The 19,030-nt window shown below is 38.0% G+C and overlaps 1 protein-coding gene across 1 annotated transcript; it reads left to right on the top strand.

Annotated features, from left to right (window-relative positions):
* Positions 1-1,511: 1,511 nt before the first annotated feature.
* On the top strand, positions 1,512-2,828 carry LOC137655412 (uncharacterized). Its single transcript, XM_068389306.1, has 2 exons — positions 1,512-2,162; positions 2,307-2,828. The coding sequence occupies exons 1-2, from the start codon at positions 1,512-1,514 to the stop codon at positions 2,826-2,828; spliced, it is 1,173 nt and encodes a 390-aa protein (XP_068245407.1).
* The last annotated feature ends 16,202 nt before the right edge of the window (positions 2,829-19,030 follow it).

Here is a 19,030-nt window from a genome sequence, read left to right as displayed (position 1 = left end):
CTCCTACAAAGGATACACTATACACAAAACTTCTCGTACAGACACAACACAGGGACTACTCACTCTAGTAAAAGACACAATACAGTCCACAAAGCTACCGACAATAGAGTGCGGAGAAGCTGAATTGCTCAGTGTAGAAATCAGACTGGCCCACACAACACTCACCCTACACAACATATATAAAAGCTCGAGAAAATTTCTGGAAGCTGAAAACCTTTTTGCTTCCATCTCCGCTGCCAACGCCATCCTAGCAGGTGATCTAAATGCTCACCACCCCTTTTTACACTCTCCAAGTACAAACCCCACTGGGAGGCACCTAGACTACCTCCTTCAGGATTTCCCTAACGTTGCCCTTCTGAACAGGCTACCTGCCAGCACCCACATTGCTGGTGGCATCCTAGATTTAATGTTCATCCCAAGAGCCCTCCACAACACCGCTTCCTGGATGCTACACCCGTCCCTCGCCAATGACCCCTTCGCCATCCTCACCATGGTACCAACCCCCAAACTCCCATTAATCCCACCACCCCTGGTAAGATGGAATCCTGATTTTGCTCAATTGGACATCTTCGAGAGGCACATGACAACATGGGCTCTCAAGCTCGCAGAAGATCCATTTGAGGACCCCACCTTCCTCCTTACAGAGTTTACAAAACAATTCACCCTGGCTGCGGATGCCTCCATGCCCAGGAAAGGCAGGAACCCGCAAGACAATCATAAGGACGCGTGGTACTACTGCCCGCGCATAAAAGAAATGAACACACGAATAAACAGGACAAGGAAGCTCTTCAGATGACACAGGACTGATGGGCTGCTCCTTCTACTGAGGGAGCTCATAGCCGAAGCAGTTCAAGTTGTCAACGAAGTAAAAAGGAAAAAATGGCTACAATGGTGCAGCCAAATTTCACAACAAACATCTCTCAAAGCCATCTGGGCCTGGTTTAACAATGTCTCAGGATCCAAAAGACACCAGACTAAGCCCACTCATCCTCAACCCCCTCAAGAGGCCATGAACATAGCTCAAACCTTTGCAAATCGGACGAAATCAACTAACCTATGCCCAGCTACCCAGGCCAGGCAGGAACAACTTCAGCCCAGAAGAAATTACCTAGTCAGAGCAGCCTGCAATAAACCGTCATGCACTGAGGCGCTCTACACTTTGGCCAAACTTGAGGCTGCCCTAGCTAAATGTAGAGACACGGCCCCTGGTGCCGAAGGCATTATATATTCTATGCTAAAGCATTTTGGCGAACCTGCCACAAATAGCTACTTACATATAATTAACCTAACGCATGCTCAGAACATCATGCCCAAACAATGGAACAAACAGGACACCAACCCAATACCAAAGCCTAAGGAAATAAATGCCTAATGTCCCATTGCATTACTCAGCTGCACTGGTAAGGTAGCTGAACGGATGGTCCTCCGGCGGCTTCAGTGGGTGGTGGGCCCTTTGCACTACAGGCTCTATGCCTACACGAGAGGCATTGGAACACAAGAATGTCTAGCTGATGTCATGGCCACAGTCACTAGTCATCAAAGGCGTCAGAGGCCGCCTCCTTGCGTGGACGCAGAAATACACACAAAACAGGGAAGCTAGAGTTACTTTCCAGGGAGCCACGTCACCATACATACCACTCGAATATGGCCCCTTCTTATTCAATGTACTCATTGAAAATATATTGAAAGAAGACTACCCGGAGGGGATTCAAATCTTTATCTACGCAGACGATATCTGCGTTGTCTGCCCACACACGGTCAACAACAAACACCGTAAAATGCAAATCACCCTAGACACCATTGCAGCAAGCTGCCAGGTCTTAGGACTGAAAATAAACCTGAACAAGACCAAAGCCATGGCAGTCAAGCACTCTCAACCACCCCCTCCACTAAACCTACTAGGAACACCTATTGAATGGGTCAAAAACTTTACCTACTTAGGTGTTAACCTCAACTTTAGGCTATTACCCACCTCCGAAATAACGCTCCGCAAGCACAAGGCTAACAGCCGACTGAGCGCACTCCGACGCATCACGTCCCTAAATCAGGGTACTACACATCACATTCTAAGACTCTTCTACATTCAGGCTGTACGCTCTTTGGTAGAATATGCAGCCCCTGTTCTCACTACCCTCAGCCCTACACAGGAAATGTCCATTGAAGTAATTCAAAATAATGCCATGAGGACCATCCTCGGTGCCCCGATTTGGATCAGGCTCTCACTGCTTCGAGCCAAAACCCCTCTCCTGCCACTCACAGATAGGATAAACTCACGGAACAGCTCTATAATCTTCTAAACTTTCAAGACCAACCGGAACTGCCCACTCCATAACAAACTTCAAGGCCTAATCTCTCTTTCGGAAGATCTGGCCCCTCTTCACACCTATGCTGGCCATCTTATCACAGCCCTAAGATCCAGCAGCTCTCAGACAATGCTATATACACTCAAAAAAGACATCTTCCACCCGGACTTTTCGGAAAGACCCCCCTGGATTCCCAGCCCAATCAAGTACCATTACACCACCCTCCCGTTCTACAAGTCATTAGGCCCCCCAGCACAGGCCTTTAGAGCGGCCCTTGATTCGATCACCCTCACGCTCGCTGACAGTGTATATACTGACGGCTCTGTAGACAGGGAGGTTCCTGCTGCAGCTGCAGCTGTCTACTCCACACATTTCTCGGCCTGCTGGAGGATCTCCAACAATGCTTCCACACTCCAAACTGAATTAGTTGCCATACTCAAAGCCTTCCCACACTCACTCACCAGTCAAGATAACACCACGATACATACTGACTCCAGAGGAGCCTTGTCAGCAATCAGGAGCTAAGATATCCGAGAAAACAAACTCATCATCTCCTCCATCAGACAGATAGCCCAAACACATGCTCTCCAGAACCGACAGGTCACACTAAATTGGATCCTAAGTCATATAGGTATACTCGGTAATGAAGAAGCCGATCGATTAGCAAAGCAGGCCCTCCAAGTCACCACTACCAGCATAACCCTCAACCCATCGCATGAACAGTTCAAATCAGCAATGAATGCTTACTGTCAAACACAACTACATAGCTCCATCAGACAAGCCCTATTTGCCTCGTCAAAATAAGCAAAATGGTATATCAACACTACCAACCTGGCACCACATGATCTACCAAAGAACACGCCCCACAAACTAGCAGTAATCTACCCCAGACTAAGGTTAGGGTACCCCTGCTCATGGGAAATCATCAACCATGAGGATAGGCAATGCAAGTACTGCAAAGCTGTTCCGTCACGCCCACTAGATCATTACCTCTGCCACTGCCCAGAAACCACAAATCTGAGACAAAACCTCGGCCAAGGAGTGCCGAATACTGCAGAACAGGTGACTGCCCACATTCTCAAAAACATAGAGACACTTGCAGGTTTTCTGCAATCTTACCCCCCACCTAGGTAAGACGACAATCTTTCCCAGCCTATGCAGAGATCAACTCTCAACCACCCTTAGCCCTCTTCTCCTTGGTTAAGGCTTTCCCCCGTCCTTCTTTGCCCTCTAACGCATATCACTCCGCTCCTCTCCCAGCCCCTCTAACTCACCCTTGAATTTCCTCTCAACTTTTGGCCCTCAACAAGACCTAAACACTGGGTCTCTTGACCCTGCCTGCTTAAAGCAGGCCTCCATATAAGGAAAATAATTTTGACGCTGTCCCTGGCATGCCAGAGGCATACCCAGTGACACCAGGCAAGCAGTAATAAGTACTTATGCTTAAAACTACTAGGAACACCTATTGAATGGGTCAACAACTTTACCTACTTAGGTGTTAACCTCAACTTTAGGCTATTACCCACCTCCGAAATAACGCTCCGCAAGCACAAGGCCAACAGCCGACTTAACGCACTCCGACGCATCACGTCCCTAAACCAGGGGGCCACACATCACATTCTAAGATTCTTCTACATTCAGGCTGTACGCTCTTTGGTAGAATATGCAGCCCCTGTTCTCACTACCCTCAGCCCTTCACAGGAAATGTCCATTGAAGTAATTCAAAATAATGCCATGAGGACCATCCTCGGTGCCCCCATTTGGACTAGGCTCTCACTGCTTCGAGCCAAAACCCATCTCCTGCCTCTCTCAGATAGGATAAACTCACGGCAGAGCTCTATAATCTTCAAAACTTTAAAGACAAACTGGAACTGCCTACTCCATAACAAACTTCAAGGCCTAATCTCTCCAAGCTTTTCCAGCTTGGAAGAGCGTGGGGGAGCATGTGTATATGAACGCAGCTAAATAATGGCCAAAATACTATGTGTGAAATTTATTCAAACTAAAGAAAAATATCCTCTTTCATTGATAGGTAGCTGTCTCATCATATTGGAGAAAGATTTCTCTAAAGGGATGTTGTTGAAACTCCCAGGTTGTAATGCAGGTTCTTCTAAGATAGTTATATTTTCAAGGATTGCAGTCGGTAAATGTATGTCAGTGATAAGGAAAGACGAAAAAAAGAGACCCAAGAAAACTTAACAATATTTATTATAAACAAAAATAATAACTTAAATCAACCTTGTGAGATTAAATGCACTTAATTATACACAACATTTAAAAGAAATAAAATATAATTCTCGAAACTCACAAGAAAAACCTAAAGCTAATATACTAAACCATAAAGAGAAGAAAATCATGATACAGAAAACATTTAATAATAACAAAGTGGATCCAAACAGGGGAATAAGGCTAGCCAGAATAATCAATAATCCTAATACTAATAATAATAATAAGGTAGAAGGAAGTAAGAGATGAAAAAAATGGAAACCTTAATATTCCTACCTACCTTACAAAACTAAACAATGCAGAATTAAACATAGATGCACTACATATAAAAATAAAACTCGTACATATAGAAATAAACAAAATTAATAATATACACAACTTCACCTCAAGTGAAGTACAGAAGAGAAGTTGAATACAGGGCCGTACTTAGTCCATCAAGCCGCTAAACAGAAGGGTAAAACTGTATGCCAGGCATTGAAGGGCAATACACTTCCCTATACAAGAGGAACGATAATTCGTCTTACCTGGCGTCAGCCTCCCTACATAACACCTCAGAAGCCAGTTTGCTCTCACACCTGTATACAGCTGGACTGGATGAATACAGTAAGTAAAATCAACATTCAGTGTCGGGAAACAGCGTCGACACAAATTCCGTATAAATCCTTCAACGGGAACAAGTGGTAGAAAACTACCATCGCAGATGACAGAGCATCTGCTAACCACTCAACAGAAGTGCGAAGGTAATAGCCAAAGTCATCCTCCAAGTCACAAGGAATGCTGAGACAGGAAATAGTGTCGGTGAGAGCTTGTCAAGACTCGAACTGCATTCACCGGTCGACCATGTCCGCTCATCACCTTCCCAGCGTTTATCAACACTCAAAGCAAAAAGAATAACAATCCTTAAAACGATAGTCCACTAATACACAAAGGAGGAGGAGGAGGCGCAAAAACACTATCCAACGATCGTAGAACCACTTAACTTACATTAACACCATAGTAAACAAACTCAACTAAAATACTTTAAATTAAAATAAAACAAGGCTGATTTAAATAAACCAAAGAAATAATTTTACGTTAACCTAATACCTTCCTCCCCCAAAACAAAAAAAATATTTATTCACATAGAATACATTTTTCTCCGAAAATTAAATGCTGTAAAAATGCTGAAATGAAAAGGAATTAACATAATGTTATAAATATTATTACAATACACATGCCAGAAAGAGAAAAAAAACAAAAGAAACATAGCTTCACGAAGAAAACTCACCAAACCAGAAAATGAGACTCTAAAATAAGGCTAAACTATAACTCGAACGGGTACAAAAAATAAAAAATGATAGACATTACTAAGACTGAACATACATATAAACTAGACGATAAACTATGTACTCACTCATACTCCCTCACACAATTGCCATCATATTTTATTGCGTAAAACTAGTTTCTATATCAACCCGAGGAAGACACGAGAAGGGAGATTGAAGGACATAAGCCCATCTCAAAATCCTCTGATTGGACCCTTTCATCCTTTCTATGAACACTAGAGGATTGTGTTCAGTCCAAATCTCTATCTGGAAGTAGAAATTGGTCACATAAAGTTTAAAATGTAATAAAGTACTAACCAAGGCCAAGGCCTCCTTCTCAATAGTTGAATACCGTTTCTCTGCTGCCAATAGTTTACGGCTAAAGTAAGTCCCGGGAAGAACCTCTCGAGCCCCATTTTTCTGAAAGAGGACACCTCCAATGCCCACATCACTAGCATCCACCGCTATAATGAAAGGTTTCTGAAAATCAGGGGACATTAATATTGGGTTTGAAACCAACACCAGTTTTAGTTTAATAAAAGACTCCTCATATTCAGGAGACCACACAAATTTCTGTCCTTTCTCTAATAACTTAGCAAGCGGCTGAGCAATGTCAGAGAAGTTTCGCACAAACCTTCTATAATAACCCGTCATTCCAAGGACTCTACGGACTTCCCTGACATTACTCTGCCTCTTCAAATTCAAAATGGCATCGAGATTGGCTTGTTTAGGGGCTACCAGACCCAAACCAACCTCCTGACCCAAATAGCACACTTTGGCTTTACCAAATTCACATTTACCTAAGTTCACAACAATACCGGCATCCCTCAAAGCTTCAAACACTTTTCTCAATCTTACTAGATGAGTTAGCCAATCATTGCTGTGAACAACTAAATCATCAATATAAATCTCAGTGCCTTTCAACCCACAAATGACTCTGTTCATAAGCCGCTGAAAGGTGCATGCAGCATTTTTCATCCCAAAGGGCATCACTTTGCATTCGTAAAGCGCAAAGGTAGCTACAAATGCGGAAATTTCCCGGGCTCGGTCAGACAGGGGCACTTGCCAATATCCTTTAATCAAATCCAACTTAGTTATAAATTTTGCAGACCTTATCTGATCGAGACAGTCGTCAATATGGGGCAACGGAAAAGAGTAATTTTTGGTACTGGCATTAACCTAACGGTAATCCACACACATTCGGTACTTTCCATCAGACTTTTCAACTAAAACTATAGTAGAGCTCCAAGGACTTATTGAAGGTTGAATGAGGTCGTGCTTCAGCAAATACTTTATTTCCTCCTCGACTATGTCCCTTTTCACTGGATTTAGTCGATAAGTACTCTTCTTTACAGGGGAAGCACTGCCCACATCCACATCATGCTGAAGCAACCTCGTCCTACCTGGCGAACTACGAAATACTTCTGAAAAAGAACAGATTAAATTAATAATATCCCTTTTCTGGGTAACTTCCAGATGGTCCAGCTCTCTTTTCAAAACCTCTAGATTTTGAATGTTATTAAAGAGAGCATCAGAAGATATCTGACAAACTAAGTCCTCAAAGTTATCCTCTGGAGACTCTACTTCTATAGACACAGGTTCATATACAATAGCTAAAGGATCTCTACCACAAAAAATATAAGATTTTAATCTATTATTATGAAAGACCCGGCACTTTTGTTTGGTCCCGGGGGCTTCAATTTCATAATTCACCTCAGACAATTTTCTTGAAACCTTCCAGGGCCCCTTATACCTTGGTTCGAGGAAATTGTCTGAGTCTGTACTCAACACAAATACCAATTCCCCAGGCCCAAACGATCGCACCTTGGTTTTCCTATCAAAATTTGATTTCAGAATTGCTTGGGAGGAAGCCAAATTCTCTCTTGCAAATTTTCATGAGATAGCTAATTTCTTTTGTAAATTCTCTACAAACTTCATCACATTAATTTCCTCTTTCCGACCAGATGATAACAATTCATGGAAAATTTCCAACGGACCAGATACTTTGTGTCCATAGATTAGCTCAAAGGGAGCTACACCTGTAGATACATTTGGATGGTTCCTTATGGCAAAGAGAGCAAAGGGAATTCCTTTTTCCCAATCCTCTCCTTGTTCATAGCAGTATTTTTTTAAAACTGATTTAAGTGTCTGTTGGAATCTTTCCACCACCCCCTGACTCTCTGGATGGTAAGGTACGCTGGCAGCGCACTGAATGGCCAGTTCAGCACACTTACCCCTAAATACCTTACTCGTAAAATTTGACCCACAGTCAGTCTGAATTTTACGAGGAGGTCCGTATCGGGAGAAAAATTCAATGAGCTTCTCAAATACTGCATTGGAAGTTATCTTTTTCATTGGGAATGCTTCAAGAAATCTAGAAGCTCGGTCCATGATGGTCAGGAGATGAGTAAACCCAGTCTTTGTTCTGGGCAAAGGCCCCACCACATCCATAACCAATTCCACAAAAGGTTCACCAATTGCAGGAATGGGATTTAGAGTTGCTTTATGGATTACTTGATTGGGCTTTCCCGTCACCTGACAAACCTCGCAATTACTAACAAATCGTTTCACTGATGATTTCAAGCCTGGCCACCAAAAACATTTCGCTAATCTTTTGAACGTCTTAAATACTCCAAAGTGACCAGAAAAAGAATCATCATGTGACAACTTCCAAACAGACTCCTCAAATTGTGAGGGAACCACAATTTGTTCCACTCGAGAAGTTTTGTTCAGATCATGTGTAGATTGGCGACTAATTCGATATAACAAACCTTTTATTACACAAAACCCCGGTTTAGTTAAATAGGCTGTGTCACCCAACTCGAAATCAAACTCTTGTTTCTGAGCCTCAATAAACGTTAAACGGTCCCCATCAGGTTGCAAGATATTACTAATACTGCTAGGACTATCTACGGGCCCATGCCTTTCTAACTCTACTTCTAAACTACTTAAATCTAAGTCATCATCATTTATCAAATCAGCTACCTTAGCGGATGCCCGAGTCACCACCACCACAGGACAAGCATTCACAGTCAAAATAGGGAATAATTCCAGACCCCTATGGTCTAACATGTCATTTCCTAAAATACCCTCTATATTTGGAATAGGGAGATTCTCCACCACAGCCAACTCTGTTACCTCATTATACCCAGGGAAGGATAATTCAACTTCCACTAATGAGCTGAAACCACCGTATTCGGGAAACCTCCCAGAATCACATAATTCCCTGAATAATCAACTAAACCATTTAAAGATTCCCTTAACACTAAAGACCGAGCTGACCCTGTGTCTCGCAAAAATTTTACCTTAAGAACTCCTGAATTAGTAACCAGTCTACCAGGCCATATATATTTATCATAAAGTCATGAGGGTCTATTACCAGTTGGTTTTACATTGCTGTCATCACTACTAATCACATTGTTACCTTCCATTACCGATGGATTCTCAACCTTGGGAGTAATAGGAAAAGACTTATTTGTAACCACAGATATAGGGTTGTCAATATTGTTTTTATTTCTCTCCAGATACCTCCTCCTGGCATTACACTGAGCTTGATAATGTCCAGGCTTATTGCACCAAAAACAGGTACCATTACCTTCGCTCACATTACCAGACACTAACCTGTTTCTAGAGGGCTCTCCAATTGAAATTTTTCCCCGAGTCTTCTCATTCTTATAATAGATTGGAACACTTTAATGTTTTACCCTGTTGTTCGTTATATTATTGGATTTATTATTACAACCATTTGACTTGGCAGACTGGAAATCTATAACCTGAGACCCAAAATTGCCGGACCCTGCTCGATGGGTTAAAATAAATTCATCGGCAATCTGAGCCGCATTACTTAGACCGACTGCTTTTACCTCTTCCAAATATATCCTCAGTTCTTTACTACAATACTTCTTAAATTCTTCCAACAACATTAATTCCCTCAAGGAGGAGAAAGAGACTACCTGACGACTCTTTAGCCAATTATCAAATTGCTCCTCCTTGAGCCTAGCAAACTCCACGTATGAAATGGAAGCATGCTTATTAAAATTTCAAAATTTTAGACGATAGGCCTTAGGGACAAGATCATAAGCCCTGAGGACTAACGCCTTTACTTTACCATAATCACGGGCTACGCTCTCCTACAAAGAATTAAAAACCCTGATTGCCTTGCCCACCAGCCTACACTGAATTAAGACTGTCCACATCTCGGCGGGCCAAGACAACCTGGTGGCTACCCATTCAAATGCTTTAACTTGCCCCTCAAAAATAGTTCCAGTATGAGGAGGATCTTCGAACAAAGAAAGGCCTGGATTCACACTCACATCCTCAATCACACTATCCTCTCGCTCCGAGTCACTATCACCAACACTCTAAAATCCCTAGCTAAATTCTCTCCTTCAGCCATACCCTGAGCTACCTTACTCTCTACAGCTAACAACAACTGGGCCCTAGTGTCCGCAGCCCTAAATGGGAAACCTAACCAGCGAGCACAACTCACCAAATACTCTTTATTTAATACAGGAAGATGCCTAAGGCAATCTGCTGAACCCAAAAACTCTGCCGGATCAAAAATATATTCTTCCATGATTCCAAAATTAGAGGGGCAGTAAGGCAATACACTAAACAATAACAAATATTGGTAAATCTACTGAGCGCTGTTCCGTCAACCAAAACACAGAGTACACCCAAGTGCAATCCTGTCACGGTCGCCAAATTGTTACAACCACCCAGGTTGTAATGCAGGTTCTTCTAAGATAGTTATATTTTCAAGGATTGCAGTCGGTAAGTGTACGTCAGTGATAAGGAAAGACGAAAACAGAGACCCAAGAAAACTTAACAATATTTATTGTAAACAAAAATATTAACTTGAATCAAAATTGCGAGATTAAATGCACTTGATTATACACAACACTTTAAAGAAATAAAATATAATTCTCAAAACTCACAAGAAAAGCTAAAGCTAATATACTAAACCCTAAAGAGAAGAAAAGTGGATCCAAACAGGGGAATAAGGCTAGCCAGAATAATCAATAATCCTAAAAATAATAAGGTAGAAGGAAGTAGGAGATGAAAACAATGAAAACCTTAATATTCCTACCTGCCTTATTAAACTAAACAATGCAGAATTAAACATAGATACACAACATATAACAATAAAATTTGTACATATAGAAATAGACAAAATTAATAATATACACAACTTCAAATCAAGTGAAGTACAGAAGAGAAGTTGATTACAGGGCCGTACTTAGTCCATCAAGCTGCTAAACCAGTGGTTCCCAACCTTTTTCCTATCATTTCCCCCTGCACCCAGTGCAACCCTCCAGATTTCCCCCTTCATGTGTATGAGGGAAAGAGTAGCTGAAACACACTGTGACGACTTACTAATTTTTTTTTCATTATACAAATATACTGATAAACAGATAGTTACAGAGTAAAATAGATAGAGAGCGGTTAGTAACAACTAACCGCATAGCCAGAGAGCTATGAGGTTAGTTGTTACTAACCGCTCTCTATCCATTTTACTCTGTAACTGTTAGAGCTATGAGGTTAGTTGTTAATAACCACTCTCTATCCATTTTACTCTGTAACTATTTGTTTATCAGTATATGGAGAGCGGCTAGTAGCAAAATAAAAGGACTTTCGTTTATTCTTCTACTTCAAAATTGAATTAGTGAGAAGGTTGAGGCTGCTTCTTGTGCACCAGTGGATCAATATCAGGGCTAGCTTTGTCACCTGATATTTTTTTTTAGTTAGTAGGTAGTGTAATTATTTCCCTCCTGGTAGCTTCAAATTTCCCCCAGGGGGAAATCTCCCCCAGGGGGAAATCTCCCCCAGGTTGGGGACTACTGCGCTAAACGGAAGGGTAAAACTGTACGCCAGGCATTGAAGGGCAATACACTTCCCTATACAAGAGGAACGATAATTCGTCTTACCTGGCGTCAGCCTCCCTACGTAACACCTCACGAGCCAGTTTACTCTCACACACGTATACAGCTGGACTGGATGAATACAGCAAGCAAAATCAACATTCAGTGTCGGGAAACAGCGTATACACAAATCTCGTATAAATCCTCCGACGGGAACAAGTAGCAGAAAACTACCGTCGCAGATGACAGAGCATCTGCTAACCACTCAACAGAAGTGCGAAGGTAATAGCCAAAGTCGTCCTCCAAGTCACAAGGAATGCTGAGACGGGAAATGGTGTCGGTGAGAGCTTGTCAAGACCCGAACTGCATTCACCGGTCGACCATGTCCGCTCATCACCTTCCCAGCGTTTATCAACTCTCAAGGCAAAAAGAATAACAATCCACTAATACACAAAGGAGGAGGAGGAGGCGCAAAAACACGATCCAGCAATCGTAGAGCCACTTAACTTACATTAACACCATAGTAAACAAACTCAACAAAAATACTTTACCTTAAAAGAAAACTAGGCTGATTTGAATAAACCAAAGAAATAATTTTACGTTAACCTAATAGATGTGTTGTTTTCAAGTGTGAAATGTTTTTTTATTAATTACGGAAATGACATATAAAGGGAGTCTTCTGTGCATTGAAAGATAAATTAGGTTTATTACAACCTATTTTATTTTGAAAAATAAGAAATTACTAAACGAATATTCTTCAATGAATTTGTTTTTAATAGAAACACTGATTATATACGTGTAGAAAGATATATGGTACCGATCTACATTATTTGGAATAATGAAGAAATTCAATTTTTTCTCCCATAAAATGATTGTAGAAAGAACGCTATCCGTCATTAGCTGAATTGGTAGTATAGCTGGCTGCCAACGAAGCAGCCGGACAGGTTGATCGGAAAAGATTAATGTTCCTAGCTGCATACAACTGAAAGGCTTTATATTCAGGCGAACGGTAAACGTTTCTAAAGCAAGTTTTTTTTTTCTTATTTCAATGAAATGCTTTTCGATAAAAGATCAGTTTTTTATATTATATTTTCAACCACAAAAACAAAATTCCCGATTATGCTCGATTACATTTAAATTAATGGAAATTAGGGAATATAGGCATATAATATGAGCAACTGTATTGGATACTGCTCCTGTTGGATTATGGTAAAATCCATCAATTCTGTAAATATATTTTATTATTCAATAAACTCAACTTTTTGTTGGGTGGTGATTCTGTTCATTTTAAATCTTGATTCCCATCCGTTGCATAATCTGACAGGAAAAGTCCTAATTAATCAAACGTAATTGAAACAAGGTTAAGATAAATAAAAATCATATATAATTCCACTAAAAAATAACTTTCAGATCTTGGAAGATAAACGAAAACTATTAACAATTAAACTCTTCAGCATATTGAATTGCTTTGGAATTCACACACATGACATTTTACGAATAGGTGAACTGCAAAAAAATGGCTTAATAGAAATATTGCCTTTTAAGGTTAGTTATTGTTTAAAGGACATTTTTTCAACTATGGTTCCAATAACAATATAGGAATCAATAGCTGAGTACGTGAGATAAGGTGTAATAGATATTAACCCCTAAACTCATTCTATTGAAATGATTAATGTCATGTAAAAGGGATCTTATCAATATTTTTCAACAGTTACTGGGAAAACATAATCTTTTTTAATAACTTTGAAATATCTGGATTATACAACATTATACCATACGTAAAAAAAGCAAACTTTATGAATCGGAAACTGTATATTGCACGTTTTATAACCTGTTTTGAACGTTTCCTGTATATAAAATGCAATGTGATGACTAAAATCCATCCCTTTGAATTTCTAAATCGTTTTTCAGAGATTTTGGTTGAATAACTATATCATATTGATGATATTGCAAAATTCATCCGTTTTGATTGAATAGCCTATTCAACCAGCAGAGATGAACGGAGGCCTATTGAGTAAAATAAATATGTCACTTTACCAAAAGTAGAATAAAATACATAAATAGATGCTAATGAGTAACATGGATATTCTAAGAAAACATGAAAGTAGGTTAATTAATCTTTATGCATCAAAAACATTTTTTTTTTTCAATTTAAAAAGAAAAAAAAAAGGATATTGCATGTTATTTTTTTTCTAACAACTCATATTTAGAGATTTATGTATATAAAGTTACCTGGTAATTCTATGAAAGAAGTCAAAGTTACAAGAAACTAAATCAAGTTCTGAGATATTTAATTTAAAATGAGTGAGCTATAAGCAACGTAAAAATATTTGCTATCAAATATTCTGGTTAGGATGCAAAAATGATTACGTTTATAACGAAACAATAAGTTTTTCTCGTAATTTTACACCGTTCAAAATGGTTATGTTAACGGAGAGATCGATTTTATAGCTGTTATGGAATTCCTGGTAAGGAGCCTTCATATGGTAAAAGCTGAAGGATTCCACAAACACACCCAATTCATAAGTTTTTGTTAAGCAAACCTTCTTGTCATTGGAGGTACTCTTTTTCAACACAAAGACAACCACAAGTGTACATCAACTTCACCATTTGTCACTTAAAAAAATCAAATAGATCACATAAAGATAGGAAAAGGAGTCATTAAAAATCTAGGAAGTTATAGAAGTGCAGATATTGGTATTGATCCACAGATCTTTATTGCCACACTGAAATTAAAACTGAAAGCATCCAACTTGAAGGTACATAGTATACGTAGGTTTGATACTACCAAGCTTTTAAACGAAGAGCACAAAGAAACATTTGCAATTGAATGAAGGAATCCATTTTCAGTTTTAGAGACTTAAAGAAACAAAGAGCAGTAAATTGATGAAAAATGGTGTGATGTTAAGAGCATATATCAATAGATGGTAGTGAAGTCTTGGTACGAAGATAGAAATTTTCTGTTGAATGTTTTCGAGGAAGTATTGGGAATTACAAAGTAGAGCATGCAAAGTATTTGGAATCATGGTATGACAATGAAACAATCTCCAATATATTTGGGAAAGAAACGCTCAGAAATATATTGCAATTTAAATGGCAGGACAGGATTATAAATGGAACTATACGAGAGATTACTCGTGTGCCATATGTAAATGAGATCATGATGAGGGGTAGATGGAGATGGTTTGGGAACGCTCTTCACACTCCCCAAGAGAGATTGGCTCGCAAAGCGTTCAGTGGGACTCCACAAGGCACTAGAAAAGTTGAAAGGCCTCGGCCTACATGTCTGAGGACTATGAAGTGTGAAGAAGATGATGAATGGACAAGTGTTGAATTAAAAGCTCAAGATAGAGACGCCTGGCGAAATCAAACCGAGGCCCTTTGCGTCAATAGGTTTAAGAGGAGATGATGATGATGAAGAAGAATTTACTTGCTCAATGATATTAAGTGTATGATCATAATTAGAATTATAGAATAAAGTATATATATATATATATATATATATATACTGTATGTATATATATATATAATACAATATATATATATATATATATATATATATATATATATACATATATATATATATATATATATATATATATATATATATATATATATATATATATATATATATATATATATATATATATATATATATATATATATTTATATATATGTATTCCCTTTTTTAAATGAAAACATAATAGCTCTATGATAAATTACGCATTCAAAAATCTTTTTAGTTTAACTTTGTAAGACATTTAGTATTTTTTATCTCAAAAAAAAAATATATTAATAATAATTATGAATATAGACTATTTGCTTTTACCTAAAAAATTTGTCAGACATAAATAATGTAATTTATAATATAAAAAGATATGTAACGGCTCCTCACTTATTTTTCCCCTTACTTGATTAGACTGGGTAAAGTCTATTGGGGGTACAGATATCTATGTTTATCTTCGGATACGTCCCTGATTATACACGATATCTTCGGATAGTCCTTCTGGGGGTTAGAGCCCTGTGATACCTAATGGTAATTCTCTTGTAATATAACTCGCGGAAATATTATACAGCAGGAAGCTGCCAAAGGGAACTTTCATCAGGACGACATGGCTCGAGCCCGCAAATAAGGAATGTAGATTATTTTCTATAAACGAAAAAAGGCAATATATCCATTTACTTCAGTTTCTGAACAAATTATCAAATAGAAAGAAATGTATTTTTTATTAATAAGGAATTACCATTATTATTATTATTATTACTTGTTAAGCTTCAATCTTAGATGGAAAAGCAGGATACTACAAACCTGGGGGTCTCTAGCAGGGAAAATAGCCCAGTGAGGAAAGAAAACAGGAAAATGGGATAATTTAAGAACAGTAACAGCTTCAGAATAAATATTTCCTATATGAACTATAAAAACTTTAACAAAATAAGTGGAAGAGAAATAAGATAAAACAGTGTGCCCTTGTATACCATCAATCAAGAGAGCTATACCCCAAAACAGTGGAACACCTTAGTACAGAGGCTATGACACTACCCAAGACTAGAGAAAAATGGTTTGAAAAGGTGCTTACCATAGCTAAAGGGTGTCTTCTACCCTTACCAAGAGGAAAGTGGCAACTGAACAATTACAGGGCAATAGTTAACCCTTTGAGACAAAAAGAGTTATTTGGTTATCTCGGTGTTGTCAGGTGTGTGAGGACATGGAGGAATATACAAAGACTAGGCTAGACTATTCAGTGTATTTGAGGGCAAAGGGAATGTAAACCGTAACCAGAGAGAAGGATCCAATGTAGCACTCTCTGGCCAGTTAATGGACCTTATAACTCTCTAGCGGTAGTATCTGAACCGGTAGTTGGTGTCCTGGCCAACCTACTACCCAGATTATTTGCTTTAACCTAAAAAAAATAAAGCATTATATAAAAAAACCTAAGTTTCTAAGCAATTAATCATACAAAAAAAAAATAATCTTAATAATATGGAATATAGTTGATTTGCTTCAACCTAAAAAAAAAAAAGAAGCTAATATACCTATTTACTTAAATTTCTGAGCAATTTATCAGGCAGGAATAAAAGTAATTCCTGATAATAAAGAACATTTATTGTTTGCTTCCTCATGATAAGAAACCGGTATACCGGATTCAATAGTATTTCTTGGCTATTTCTCGGATATATATATATATATATATATATACATATATATATATATATATATATATACATACATAGATATATATATATATATATAAAGGCATGTGAATGCATAAACATCGGTATTTCATGTAAAATTATTTCAAACACCAATTCTGATATTTAGGAATCTTGTAATAGAAGAAATCACTACATCTAAGCCTGATACTTGCCAATCTCTTATTGGAAAGCCTTCCTTGTAGTTCCCCTTCCCCAACAACTGATATGGATCCTAATGGTTCTTAATATCTGTTCAGAGAGTACTCACTTCGATGCGCCTCTGAGGTGATACTAACAAATAGTGTTTCCTTTTTCCTTTATGAAAATAAGTGATAGTTTTGGATTTATGGAATCTGTATTGAGCTTTATTTGCTCAGCTTACTCAGCGAATACTAGTTGTTGGCAGAAGTAAAAACTTTCTCTCTCTCTCTCTCTCTCTCTCTCTCTCTCTCTCTGTCTCTCTCTCTCTCTCTCTCTCTCTCTCTCTCTCTCTCTCATCCATTAACGATTATTGCGAATTCCATCGGTCATCATTATATTAGAATTGATACCATTTTTATAACAATACAAGAGTGTTTTGAAATCAATACTAAGTAACTTTAAACGCTCTTCTTTTACTTTACTAAATGTTCTTTGGGTTTTAAGCTACTATCAAGGAGGGTCATACAATGTCTGATGATGACGCAGCAAATAGCTCCATAGGCTTCCTCTAATACCTTATCACCAATAGTTTGCCAGGTCGGGACGTTACCAATACACTCCATAGAGAAAAGGTAGGCTCATTAACACATCAATCATGTTACATGTGATTTTTGAAGTTTATATGGACTCCTCCTACGCCTATTGACGCAAGGGGCCTCGGTTAGATTTCGCCAGTCGTCTCAATACTTCTCCGTTCATCATCTCCTACTTCGCACTTCGTAGTCCTTGTAGTAATATGATAAGATACATAATTTAAATAACGGACTCCCATTTTACTATACCTCTTTTTCTTAGCTCTATATACTGTTTATATATATATATATATATATATGTATATATATATATATATATATATAGATATATATATGTGTATATATATATATTTATATATATATATATATATATATATACACACATATAAATATATATATATATATATATATATACATATATATATATATATATATATATTATATATATATATATATATATATACGGTGAGCATTTCACTGGATATCAGCATTTTCCTACCTCATAACTTGATAATATGACATCCAATTCCATAAACAAATGAATGATTAGTTTCTATGCTTGTGTATATATATATATATATATATATATAATATGTGTGCGGGTGTGTGTGCGTATGACAATATTATTATTTATATTTTCAATTTTATTAACCGAATTCAAGGCACAGTTTTTTCCTGAATAGCAAAAAAAAACAGGTTTAAGACCTATAGAGTTAAAGAAAAGAGGTAAACTATAAGTGTAAAAAAAAATGTTTCAGATACCTAGTGTCTTTTTTTTCTTATCGTTTTGAAGCCTAAATGGATACCTATGGAAAAAGTGTAATAAAAAAGAAAGAAACGGAAAAGGTCACACGTGAAGTGAAAACAACCAAAAGCATAATACCCCAAAATTCATTTTTCACAGTGAAAAAACTTTTTCATAGATGTCATTGTCTAAACGTCCAATTAAACTCTGAACTTCTGCATTGTGCTCTCGACAAGAATGAAAATAATGCTTTCAGGTAACCCGACGAGGAAAGACCTCATTTGCTAGCAAGAATTATAGGTGTTCTACTTAGGAACATACATATATATTTCTAAAACAGGATTTTCTTTCCACTCTGCAGTGATTCGCTCACATATTAGTTAAATCTCCTTGCAGGAATAGATGGAGAGTTTAGGAATAGTCTCACTTTTATTACCCGACAAAAATTATTAAGAAGACTGAGGGAGTCTAAAAAAATGGCAGAAGGTAACTATTGGCAACTAATTATCAGGAATGAACAAAAAGGGTAATTGGTCATTATTGGCCACATAGAGAAACTCTATATGAGAGAAAATATATCGTAATTAGCGATAAATTATTAGCAAGTCTACATAAAATAAAAGACTAACGGTTATTATTGGCGTCAAATTATTAGGAAGAATGA

The sequence above is a fragment of the Palaemon carinicauda genome, chromosome 16, assembly GCF_036898095.1.
Source record: "Palaemon carinicauda isolate YSFRI2023 chromosome 16, ASM3689809v2, whole genome shotgun sequence".
In the NCBI taxonomy this organism is placed as follows: domain Eukaryota; kingdom Metazoa; phylum Arthropoda; class Malacostraca; order Decapoda; family Palaemonidae; genus Palaemon; species Palaemon carinicauda.
This window is presented reverse-complemented; position numbering and strand designations above follow the sequence as displayed.

Excerpts from the sequence above, each read along its gene's own strand:
- LOC137655412 (XM_068389306.1), top strand. The coding sequence starts at position 1,512 with ATGTCATGGCCACAGTCACTAGTCATCAAAGGCGTCAGAGGCCGCCTC. Across the intron at positions 2,163-2,306 it reads CACAGGAAATGTCCATTGAA|ACCAACCGGAACTGCCCACT; the intron begins GTAATTCAAAAT and ends TAAACTTTCAAG.